Below are 12905 nucleotides of genomic sequence, written 5' to 3'. Positions count from 1 at the left end.
TGCCACAACAGATGTGATGTCCAAAAGTTTTTCGTAGGTGTAAGAGTTTTTGGATTGGAAAGGGCTTTTTCGGAGATGTACATATGTAAATCGAAAAGCATTGACACATATTTCAATGGCAATAAAACTGTATAATGTGGGGACGGCCCACACACATACCCCTCCCCCTTCCCCCTCCCCCTCACCAGGCAAGTGCACACGAATTTGGCGGACTTGTCCGGCGAGGCGAGATCCGATGTGGTTGTGGTGTGGTGTGGTCTGGTGGTGGGCGCCTGCCTGCTTTCCAATGTCCACGTCCACGTCTTAACTTTCACGTCTCATTTAAGTGCATGCGGGTGCTGAACACACGGAAGCCACAGCCGGAGCCAAAGTCAACTGAAAACAAGAAAGAAAAGCTGCCTTTTTGAGGAGCGAAGCTTCAGATACCCTTGGATACTATATGATTTTCCAGTTAAATGTTAGAGAACGAACATTTATAAAGATCACCAATAAGGTAATCCATCCAAGACAAATATTCCATTGCAATAGGGGGAAATCCGTAATACCCCTCTACCAAAGGGTACCAAAAGAAAAATATCTTATGCTATGGAAAGTAAAAGTTGTCTTTGGCATAGGGTGGCTTATATGGTGCGTCGCCAGGCACCACCACCGGACCAGACCAGTCAAAACGCAGCGAATGCCAATTTTCCCACATACATTTCAGCATTTCATTTCAGCATTTGGCTTAAAGACAAAGTTAACACCAACAAGGTTCGGTGTTCATTTGCATGGTATTTTGGCTTTGCCCCCGCATCGATTTGCACATGTCGGAGAACAACAAAACGTCCGCTTGGTTCTAATCTGCCAGCAATTTCCGTGCGTAGTTAATGCCTCCACTCCATGTGGAATACGAGGGGGAACGTTGTGAGTTGCTGCTGCGACCGCAACTCTTCATTTATACCCGACACTTAGTAGGTATGGCTCTCCTCCGGCAAAAGGCGCGGGACACAGAAAATCAGTCATAGCGAAGGACAGAAAGACATGGCTCAATCGATTCGGCTATTGATGCTGATCAAGAATATACATATATTTTCACCACAAATCTAATATACCCCTATACTCGTTGTGAGTATCGGGTATAACAATTCAAATGAACGCCAACGCGCCAAATTGGTTGAACATTCTCCTACCAGGTGGCAACGCCAGCTTCTTTGTTTTATAATATTAACTTTGGAAGCAATCTTAGGGCTGAAATGAACTAACCACATGTGTATTTAGCTACATTTGGGATGTTTTATAATTTGTCAAGTCAAATATTCGCATTTTAAGCGAAAATATCTGCATTAATACAACCAGCTGTAACTCTATTCGAAAAACCCATGCACGAAAAAGAGGGTGCGACTGATATTCGAAACTGTAGCGAGAGAGCCACACAAGAGAGCAAGTGACGTCACAAATGACACTTTCGTGCGGTTTTGTATGGCCGATTGACTAAAATACCTAATTATTTAATGTTATAGGTGTAAAATATACACAGAATTGGCTTCTTTAACTAAATATAGGCTTAGGAACAGTGAACTTTAAGGAAACTTGCAACAAAATGTATGAAATGATATTATCTGTTAAATAAAATTATGTTTAAATCGATTAAATTATGCATTTATATTGTTGTAAACAAATGTACAATTTGTATATATAGATGTATAAAGTGTACCTTAAATTCCCTTTGCCTCGATTAATATTTGTATCCATAACCGCCTAGTTTTCAAAATCGCAATTGTGACGTCTGCAGGCAGAGAGCTCAAAAGAGAGCGAACATCGAAAATCCCACCCTCTCGATCGCCATGCCATGATCGCACACTGACTACCTATCGCGCTCTATGCTTCGCATTCAGATTCTTTTTCTCTGTCTTCGCGTTCGGTTCAGCTGTAGGAATAAACGGTAAACGGAATCGCGTTCAAGCAAAGTCCCCGAGATCGATCCCATTCGTTCTTCTCCGACTCGAATAATAATAAAATAATCACATGAAAAGAAATCCTCATTCGGTTAAATCATAAGAAGTGTGTATATTGGATATTTTCCAACGCGTATTCCAGTGAAAACCAAATGAAGGCTAAACTAAACCCAAGAGATAAAACAGACAAACAGCAATGCTGTCTGCCCTGCCATCAACATAATCAGCAACTGTGCATATTTCTGTAAAATTTCGAATACTTCCAAGCGAATTTGAACATGGCTGGATAGAGCCTGGTAAATGTCGCACTGGAATTCCTGCAATTGTGCTAATTAATTTCATAAATTTGTTAAAATACGCTGGAAAATGTGTAGAACAATTTGCATATAAAATTATTTTCCTTTTTGTTGTATTTGCTCTCTCTGCGGGCCTGCAGCAGCCGTATCAGCGAGTGGGAGCGAGCTAGCAGATATTTTGACATTCTGCTTTCATTCATCTCCGCCGCACTCACGCTCACTATCAAATTAACTGCGCTCTCTTCTCTGTCGCCGTCTGGCTGCCTGCGAGAGTGTGTGTGTGTGTGTGTGTGTGCGCCTCTGACTCTGGCCTGCCTCTTTGCACACACACGATCGATCTGCAGCGGCGGCGCTGAGGAATTTTCTGTCTTCTCGCTCTATCTGTCTCTCCTGGCTTTTGTGAGTGTGTAGCTCGCTCACGCAGTTTCTTGTCTCGTTGCCGTTGCTAAAAGGCAAAAAAAAAACCGAAATTTTTTGGGTGGAGTTGTTTTCATTTCGTTTTCTTTTCCGCAAATACATAATAATAACACCTTGATCGTTGTGTCTCTCTCTTGCAGTAACGTGTTAAAGAAAATTAATGAAATTGTGAAATAAATGAAATCAGAGAACAATCAACGAAATAAAAGAATCTCTCAAGAGTAAACAGTTTTCATTTCAAAAGAATAAACAAATCTACAGAGCAACATTCTCTCACTCGATTGCTCTCTCTCTCTCTCACATACACCCCCACAAACTCACACACACATATAACCAACAAACACAGCAACATAATGAGTGTTTGTGAGAGCAAAGCCGTTGTGCAACAGCAACTGCAACAGCAATTGCAGCAACAAGCAGCCGCTGCTGCCGCCGTCGCAGCCGCTGCCGCCGTACAGCAGCAACAACAACAGCAACAACAGCAGCAGCAGCAGCAGCAACAACAGCCCCCGCAAGTGGTGGTGCCCCAGCCCCATCTGACGCCCCAACAACAGCAACAGAGCACACAGAGCATCGCCGATTATTTGGCCCAATTGCTGAAGGATCGCAAGCAGTTGGCGGCATTCCCGAATGTCTTTACGCATGTGGAGCGACTTTTGGATGAAGGTAGGTGTGGGGTGGGGTACTCCTTCTATTAATCAATGCCCATTCACTGTTGGCAGAATATCCCTGTCTCTCTGGGAATTTCCCTTGGCCCAATTAGGGAATTATCTGTTACTGAATTTGCTTTGCTCTCAAGTACTGTTGGGGACCCTTACTCCTATCCCGTTTCAAAGGGAAAAGCTGAATAGAATTTCCTTCACTCTCTTGTGGAGTTCGAATGTTAGACATTTCACTGTTAGCCCTTAACAGTGATGATTACTTCTCTAGCGGTCTGGCTTTAATGGGTTAAAGACCTGCTGCCTGCCTCTCTCCTTCTGGTTATTCCCGGCTCCTCTTCTCTTCTCCTTCCCTTCCATTCGAGTTCATTCCACCTTACAGCAGAAGAGCGGCGGCGGCGGCGGTTGTTTGTTATTTTTAGTTACTTCCTTTTTGTGCGCCTCTTCGCGAGCGACTCTGACTCTCTCTCTCTCTCACTGAATTTCTCTCCTTTGGGAATCTGTCTCTCCCTCGCTGTCTTTGGCCCCCCACTCGCATCTTATGTTGCGTTCCCCTTTGCTTTTGTTGTTCTTATTATGAATTCTTTGTTGACTTGGCCTTTCGTACACAACAGAAAAAGAGAGAGAGAGAGAGATCAGTTAGTTGAGATGTGCCGTTGCATGTCCCCTCCCTGGGGGGCATCTCTCGTACTCCACTCAAGAGTTTCGACTACATTGAAGTGCGGTAAAAGTGTAGCACTGCGCGCTGCCCACGCCCGAAAATCAGCCTTAAGGCAAAGGCAAAGGCAAAGGCAAAAGCAAACACACACTTTTGTGCGGAAAACCAACAAAAAGTCAAACGAGGCCGGGCCGGGACGGGACGGGACGGAGCCACTACCTGGTCGCATCTCGCAGGTCTCTACTGTGTGTATCTGTGTGCGTGTGTGCGTGTGTGTGTGTGTGTGTGTGTGTGTGTGTGTTTGCCCAACATCTGTTGCCCATATGCATATATAGTCAGTAATGACAAAATTATGTTGCACAGATCTACACTACCCTACACTACACTACACCACAGATACCCGATATTTGGTTTTGGGTTCGCTTTTCGCATAGCTGCAAACTAGTTTCCCTCTCAACAAATTGTATTTGCTAAAGGCAAAGCGTTGACAATTTGTAAAACTCGTTCGACCAGACACAAAAATCACTAAAAAAGACAACAACAACTAAAACTAAAACAAGAATATTCCGAGACACTACTACGGACTATGGCCATACCCGTTACCCATTTAAAGAACCAAAGATGACTTTTGGTAGAAAACACTTCATAACTCCGTCTACCCCTCGCATGTTGCACATGAAAACGGCATACCCTTGCACTCCGAGGAGGAAATACCGAGCACTGCGATCCCTGCTCTGGGGCGGTGGGGCTCTGGTGGCGTGGCTGTCTTATCAGCTTAGTGGGTGTGAGCCACAAGCCACTCTCTGGCCAAAAGCCAGCACTGTCGAGGGGGGGGGGGGGGGGCTATGGGAACCGGCAAATCCGTTCGACTCGGACCACAGCTTGGACGGCCGCTAACGGCTTTCAACTTTTCAACTTCTGCCACTGCCACTGCCTTTGGGGGTGGGGGCGCGGGGGGGGCACTCTGCTAGAAGTTTTTTGTGTTTTTGTGTTTTTCTCATTTGGCAACTTTCTCTTTTCAATTGCTGTCGTCGCTTGTTTTTGTTTTGCTTTCGACAACTCAACAGCAAAATTTCTCCCAAAGAACCCTAAAAAAAATTAAAAATTAATTATCATTCTTCACACCTTGATCTGTAATGAAGAAGGAAATGGAAATTATATACTATAATAAGGATTGGTAAGCATAGGTCGAAAGAATGCAAAAATATGTCCCATTCTTCCGTAAGAATTTGTTCGAATTGTTTTTTAACATTTCGTTTCGTAGTAGAGAGGGTTTAAAATTTCAATTTAATAATCCCAAAAAATCTGTTACCTTAAAACTGAAAAATGTTAAGTAGCTTAAAATAATTTTGTATATTTTTGTTCGTTGTTGCGAGAGATCTAATTAGGTTCCTGCCTTGCCCCAAGCGGCGGCAAACAACCATCAACAAGACCGACCCCAGAGACCGACGGTGTTTGAGGTTGCGGTTTCCAATTGTGGTTGTTGTTGTGGTTGTTGTTGCTGTTGTCGGTGGGTTGGGGGTGTGCAACAATGTTTGCTTCGGGTTTTGTTCCTCCTCTTTGGGGTTCTGTACTCATCCGTGGGGCAATACTACCTGTTGGGGCGTCCGTTCATTTAAAATGCACAGCTTGTGATTACATTTGAATAGATATCCCAAACCCCCATATCCCCCATACCCCCCGTACCCCATGCCCCATACCCCATACACATTGCAGATGTGCGTGTGTGTGTGTGTGTTTGTGTGGATACAGTGCGGTTCTAAATTATAGTTTGCCTCTATAGATGTGGTGCCTCTTTACCTTTACCTTATTTCCGATATAAATTCATCTCAAATTCAAAACATGGGGGTAATTTCGAACAAGTAATTTAATCGATTAATTATCGATAACAAGTAAACAATTATTTGATCGATAACATCACTATTAATCAATAAATTTGTGAGGTTTCATATCTATAAATGCTCCTGTATAATGTTGCAGTTCTGAAGCTATCATTCCGTTGCCTCAACAGCCAGTCATTCAGTCATGAAACGCACTGTAAAAACCCACGTACATAGAATATATAGTATTTTTCTACATTTTTGCTCTTTCTGTTTATTTGCCGCGTTTTTTTTCTTCTTTTTATCGTCTTCATTCCGCCCGACGCTTTTGGCACTGCTGACATAAATTTCTGTTGCTGTTTGTTTTTCGGTTTTCTGACTCACGCCGCCCCAAAGCGACGACAGCGGAGGCGGAGGAGGCGAAGAATAAGTTTCGGCATTCGAGAGCCGCGAGCGAGAGAGAGAGGGAGAGGGAGGGAGAGAGGGGCATAGCATGGCAGTCGTTGGTATTGTATCTGTTAGATAGCTTTTATGACACACGCCGCTGGAGCACGTTTCTGTATATCTGTTGCTCTGGCCATAGCTGTATCTGTATCTGTATCTCCGGCTGTATTCTGTTTCTCTCGTGGCCTATTCATAGTCGTCGCATTTCGCACAGTTGAAGTGTGCCTAGACTGTGGAAAACACTACTGGACCTGGACTGTGCGACGTCAGGCCCCCCCCCCCAGACTCTCGGATTACCGGGCGACACGGTGCCCCCCGTACTCGAAGCATAACTGCACGTACTATAAGATCTGCCATCTTCCGCATGACGTTTGTTTACACAGCCGTGCGCGAGATCTTGGCTAAAAAAAGATGCAACCAGATAGAAACAAAAACCATCTTTTGATACACTTCATATACTATATACTATATCTATTATGTACTATGATGTATGATATATATATTTTGTGAAAAAGGAGACGCCCCAACACACACCTGACCGAAATAAATTATATATTACTATACAGCCAAGGTGTTGGACTGCTTGGACTGCTTGGACTGCTTACCGATCCCATCCGTATCTTGGGCAACAACAAAAAAACAAAATCAAATTACTCGTACGCCCGCATGCGGAATATATCTACACACACACACACACACAGTCATAGATGGTGTTTATATATATAGATACAAACATATTTGTGTGTATATATATATATTCCTTAAGCAGTGTGAGTGCGTTTGTATCTTGGTATTTCTTAGATACACACCAAAATCGCTCTCTTCTCACTTTTGTCCGACATTTTTCATGAAAATTTTGAAATGTGTTTCATTTCATCTAAATTTAGATTATTGGAAAAACGAAATGGCTTTTTCGGCTGCCTGCCGGCCTGCCGGCCTGCCCGGCCCGTTCCATCGTTGGAATTTTCTCGTATTCTACCGTTTTAGGGCGTTGTTTTTCCCTGTGGCTCAAAGCGACGCAGAGATGGCGGCGGGGAGGGAGGGGATTGATCATTAAAATTGGTATTTAAAGTGCTGCTTGCTGCTTGCCGCTTGTTGACACTAATGTGGCAGAGGCTGTGTCCATCAAGTCGAATGCAAACAGCCAGCGCGATGCCAAAATGCAAACTAATGACTTGAACATTGGCCTTCTCTCTCCCAACATCCCATCCATAAGATACATTTGATGATCGATCACCAGCCCTTCGATCGATTAGGTCAACGACTGCGATTATTCCATTCTGTGGCACTCTGTTTAGAGGCTGCTTATTTTCAGCGTATCTTCCACCATAAAAGCTGTTATCTCCAATGTATCTTTTGGTATACAAGTGCACAAATTAAAAGATACAAAGCTCTCGACATGCAAGGATTTTTGGGGAGGATTAGGGTTTGAAATTAGTTAAATGATTCGCCACCATTGGACACTTTATCTATAAAAAACTCTACAAAATCGATCAATTATCGATTATAGCCATATATAGATCCATTAAATGTCGATAGAAGATAGATCGGCAGAAAAAATACATTTCTTATAAAAATAGATTATTTGATCGATATACATATATATATGCTCGATCAAATCGATTAATTATCGATAGCAGAAATAAATTTTCGATAGAAATGATTATTTAATAATAACAGCAGTAAATTTTCGATAAAATCAAATATTTTATAGATATACAAATTCATATTTTCGATCAAATCGATTAATTATCGATATAGGAAATAATTTTTTTGATAGAATTGATTATTTAACACCAAACTTCGATAAAATCAATAATTTTTAGATAGAAAAATACATATGTTCGATCATATCGATTAATTATCGATAGATGTATTGAATTTTCGATGAAATCGATTAATTATCGTTCCCTGAAGTTGAATAGCAAGAAATCGCAAAGCCGACCGCACTTGAAGCATTTTAATTTGAAATTTTCATAGGCTGGCAGGGCCTGAAACCTGGTGGCCCCGCCTGCCGATGGTTGTTCCTCCTCCACCTCCACCTCCACCTCCTCCTCCTCCTCCTCCTAACTGACGTGATCATAAATTTGTTGACAATTGTTATGCGGAACGCGTAGGCACAGACAGCTGCTGTTTATAGCGCACCCCCACCCGCACCCCCCTATCCCGCCCGCACCCCCGCCCGCACCCTTGCATCCACTCCCACCCGCACGAAACCCCCAATCGAAATGATTCGAATCCAAAAGCGATTCCACGCCTCATTGCGTTTTCAAATTCAATTAAAATCTTTTGTCATCGACCATCCATCCATCCACCGGCCGTCTGTCCGTTGGTTTTGTTTTGATTTGTGTTATTTGTTTTATGGGCCGAGGGATGGGCTGGTCGGTGGCTCTTTCTCTCTTTATACGTATAAATGCAATCAAGCATTTAGCCAACAGCCAACAGTACGACCACCGCGGAAGTTGACCAAATCGAAAGCCAAAAGCAAAGACCGAAAGCAAATGAAGCCATCGACTAAAGCCAAGAGTAATACCACAGTTTTTAGAGCCACGATTGCAATTGCATTTGTGGCATGAAAAGGGCATTGATCGTTGATCGAATGACCGATGGGATGGGATTGCATGGGATGGCATGGGATGGAATGGGATGGCATGGGTCCTATGGCTAATCATTGATGAGGCGAAAGTTGCAGGCTTTTTGAATTCGCTTTCGTTTTGGTCGAATGAACTTGTCATGGAAAGCGGGTTTTGATTGGGGGGGATTATTATCTAATTATGGTATTACATGATCGCCACAAAATTAAGTGGGAATTGAATGGGAATTCACTCGCTAAACGTGTATTAAACCATTCCCCATTTATCCTTAAACAGTAGTTCAGATATTTATGGACAGCTCTCCACTGTTTCCAGTGCTACGAGAGTTATGCCTCGGCAATCGACTGGAAAAAGGTGTTCGTGGGCACGAGAATGCAATAACAAAATACACGAGCAATATGCAACACTTAGGATCGTTTCTTAGACGGCGAAAGACACGAGGATCGAAGGAATACCCGTGAATGAAAACTGAAGAGACCCCTGTTCCGTGGCGGACTCCCTGCCAAGCATTTGTGCATCCCACAGATACAGATTTGCGATCCTAGAATTCAGATTTATGCGCCACTTGCCTTGTCCGTTGACTGTATCTTTTGTGTTTCACTAAGCCGCTTCGTACATCTTTTGCCAGCCTTCAATTAGCAATTATTTTCCTTGTAAATGCCTTTGCAACATGAGTACGAATATTGCGTCATTTGGCGGCATGTTATTTGATAGCCGAGGCAACAGCAAGCGTGCCACAGATGTGGCAATAGCTGGAGGAATATATGTATTTAATTTTTGACAAAAATAGCAAAAAGCACACACGAGTGAAACAAAGAAGCGCGTAATTAAAAAATATATTTTCACATGCGTTCATGTTTCTGCCTCTCTTTGGAAGATTTTTGGAGTGCCCATCCCTTGGATGGACGATGGGGCACGCGACTACCAGCAGCCGCCAGCCGCCAGCCGCCAGCCATGTGGCATTAGACAATTGCTTTAATATGCCACCAGGCGGCACACAGGCAGAGGCACAGGCAGTGGCACAGGGACAGGGGCACACAGTAGTCGACAAGCTGCACAAATTGAACAATTTGATAACGCGGTGGAGGAGAGGGTGGGGTAGGGGGACGGGGGCCGGCTGCCGCACAAAGAGGCAACATTGTGGAATTGTTTGTGGCCTTTGAAGTTGCGGGGGCTTTCAGTGCTCTGCCTGCCATATGGTCGGCTGTATCTTTGTATCTGCTGCATCTCTGGCTTCGAACTCGAACTTAAAACTCTTTGGAAATACATATATGGATATGGATATGGATGCTGCCTGCCTGCCGCCTGCCTGCCTGCCTGCCACTTGAAAGTGAATCAATTTTATTGCAGCCTGAAGTATTGCATTCGCCATTCGATTGGATATCGACGATCAATTTAATTTTTCAATTGCCTCTAAAGACCTCCAGATCTCCTCAACTACGGGGCGTGTGAAATGCGGGCGGCGGGCCATCCGGCGGAATTCCACAAAAAATACTCACCCTTCGAAAACCATTTTGGAGATGCAAAAACTTTGTTTGAACTTTGAAAAGTGAACTCCAAAACACCCCTTTCGAGCGACTTTTGGAACTCACACTTTGCTGACTGCTAAGCTACTCTGTGAGAGAAACAAAAAGATAGCCTGAGGATAAGAGCAGCGGGAAATGTTTCACTTCATTCTGTCCATAATCCGTAATAATAAAACGAAGCCACAAGAAAAACACCAACAAACGTCGACAAAAGATACAGAAAGCACACACAAAAAGCACAAAAAAAGATACAGATTGCATCTTAATCTTCTCGGCTTGATGTTGCTGCTTCTGTTGTGCCTTTCCTTCGTGCCATCCATCTTTCAGTCTGTCATTGATTCGAGACAATCAACAGCAACGTAAATCTCACAAAAAAAGGTGGAAGATAAATGTAAGCCAACAGATACAAAGATACAAAACAGATGTACCGTTGGAGCACATGGAGCATAGGTTTTTCGAACCCTAGGAATGGAAAGGGTATCCCTAGAAGGGGAGTTCCCAGAGCACATTCGTTCAAGGACCCGAAAGGATGCATTGGTTTGCTTTGTACAAATTTCCCACAAGCGAAAGGTACTCCAGATTCTTGGCTGATTCTAGCTTCGGATTAGACGTGGATCTCAAAAGAGTAGCTGTTCCATTCGCAGCTCGAGTGCCCACAATCCGTGTATCTTTGTATCTTCATTTTGTGACTTTTTCATCGCGCTTCGACGAGTGCGATAGGGAGGGGGGAGTGGGAGAGGCGACGACGCGTATTTGCCGCTTTTCGCAGCATGAATGAATGAATCTTGGCTGCCGCAAGCATGTGTCACGTCTTCGTGCCTTAACCTGTCCGCCGACTGTCACACTGCCACTGTATCTTTGTATCTTTGTATCTCTGTATCTCTCTGTCTGTGTCTGTGTGCATGGCTGAATGGCCTTTTGGCTTTGGATTTCTCTGTATTTTTTTTCGGTGGCGCCTCAACAGCCGTTTCAATTTTGCGCTATTTTCGGCTAACGCACTCGCCGAAACACCTGCATTTTGGTGTCTTTCAGTCGTTTCGATTGAAAGTTGATGAAATTTCATAAAATTCAACAAATGCCACGCCCCAATGGGCTCCTAATTGTGGCATTTCCCATCATCTGTTCGCATTCAGTGCCTCTGTGTGGCTCGTGGGCTGTGTGTGGGGGGGAGGGGGGGTGTGGGTGTGGGGGAGTGCTGCATTTTGCCTTTTGTCTTTACTTTTGTGTGTTTGCTTTTTGCGTTTGGCTTTGAATATGCTGTTGTCTTTTTTTGGCAGTTTTTAGATATTCCATAACTGCTTTAATGTCGTGCTGTGTTGGCCACGTTTTCCGCGTATTTGGGTTAAATGTCCATTTTATATGGACGCCCAGCCGCCTGGCTCTGTGTCAATCATGTGGAAGGCCTCAGCCCTGTGGGTGGATGAATTAATTGTGTGCCTTGTGGGCTCTTTAAATGGTTATCCTGGATCTAAGGGGGCTGCGGGGTGCCGAAGGTGCAATCAGAGATTGAAAACATTAATTTCCAGAGAAACATTGAAACACAACAAGGTTTCGATTGGCCTTTGGCTTTGGCTGTGCATTCAATTGTTTTTTGTAGGGAATAGGGCAATCATTCAGTCAATCAATCATGCTCGTACGATAGTGGATCCATTGGAATGTGGGAATGTGTCATCCGATCTATTCAAGCGTGACTGGCACTTTGCTATTTCGTTGCACAAATATTTTCGAACAGTGCAATATTAAATTCCTCATAAAAAATCATATAACATTATATTATCGATGGAGGTGTCATTTCTTGTTGAAATATTGATGACTTTTGATAACAGCGATTAATTTGCGATTCATTGTCGATAACTTCCGTGATAACTTATCGATATATTCTTGGATGTTGGCATGCAATGACTGTGACACTAGCAGAAGGCTGTAACGCGCTGATTCCAGGCAAAACGCAGCCCTCCTCCCGCCCAACCGACCGAGGTGCGCTGCCGCATGACGCGCGACGCGTTAACCGAACCGAACGCAGGAAAGATATGATCAATATTCCTTGATAATTCAGAAAAACTCGATAAATTATCGATAAATCCGAGAATTAACGATACCACCGTTAAATCTTGATCAATATCGCAAATAATTTATCGTCTACAGAACTAAGGTGGCGATAAAATTTCTACATTACAAAATTCTGGCATTTAATCGTACAGTTGTCGAAGTCTCGCAATGCAGAATGTCTTGCACAGCAAATGGGACCGTTCGCTTGTGGGAAATTTATGAAATATGTTGCACTAGGCCTGGGTTCTACACTGGTTTTTATATGTGGAATACACAGTGAAAAATTAGTCACTCTTTTACGGAGTGGCACTTCAAGACTTTACTTTTATTCGTGACAATTTCTATGCCCCAACGGACGAGGCAACTTTAGTTCTTTATTTTTTAAATACCAAAGCAGCCCACACGACCCTCTGGGCCCCCCTCTCTCTCCCTCTCTCTCTCTCCGCCTTTGCATCTTCTGCTCTCCCCCCGCCTCTGTGGGCAATGTCCAAGGACGACTTGTGGGGCT

General features: G+C 43.7%; 1 protein-coding gene across 6 annotated transcripts in view; it reads left to right on the top strand.

Annotated features, from left to right (window-relative positions):
- Positions 1-1851: 1851 nt before the first annotated feature.
- how (protein held out wings) overlaps positions 1852-12905 on the top strand; it is a 46893-nt gene continuing 35839 nt past the window's right edge. For all 6 annotated transcript variants that reach the window (XM_001358934.5, XM_015182011.2, XM_015182014.2 and 3 more), the window contains exons 1-2: positions 1852-2040; positions 2788-3313. In XM_001358934.5, coding sequence (XP_001358971.4) covers positions 3001-3313 — 313 coding nt within the window. In that variant the 5' untranslated portion in view covers positions 1852-2040; positions 2788-3000. The remainder of the gene's footprint in view (positions 2041-2787; positions 3314-12905) is intronic.

The sequence above is a fragment of the Drosophila pseudoobscura genome, chromosome 2 (genome assembly GCF_009870125.1).
Source record: "Drosophila pseudoobscura strain MV-25-SWS-2005 chromosome 2, UCI_Dpse_MV25, whole genome shotgun sequence".
Lineage (NCBI taxonomy): Eukaryota > Metazoa > Arthropoda > Insecta > Diptera > Drosophilidae > Drosophila > Drosophila pseudoobscura.
This window is presented reverse-complemented; position numbering and strand designations above follow the sequence as displayed.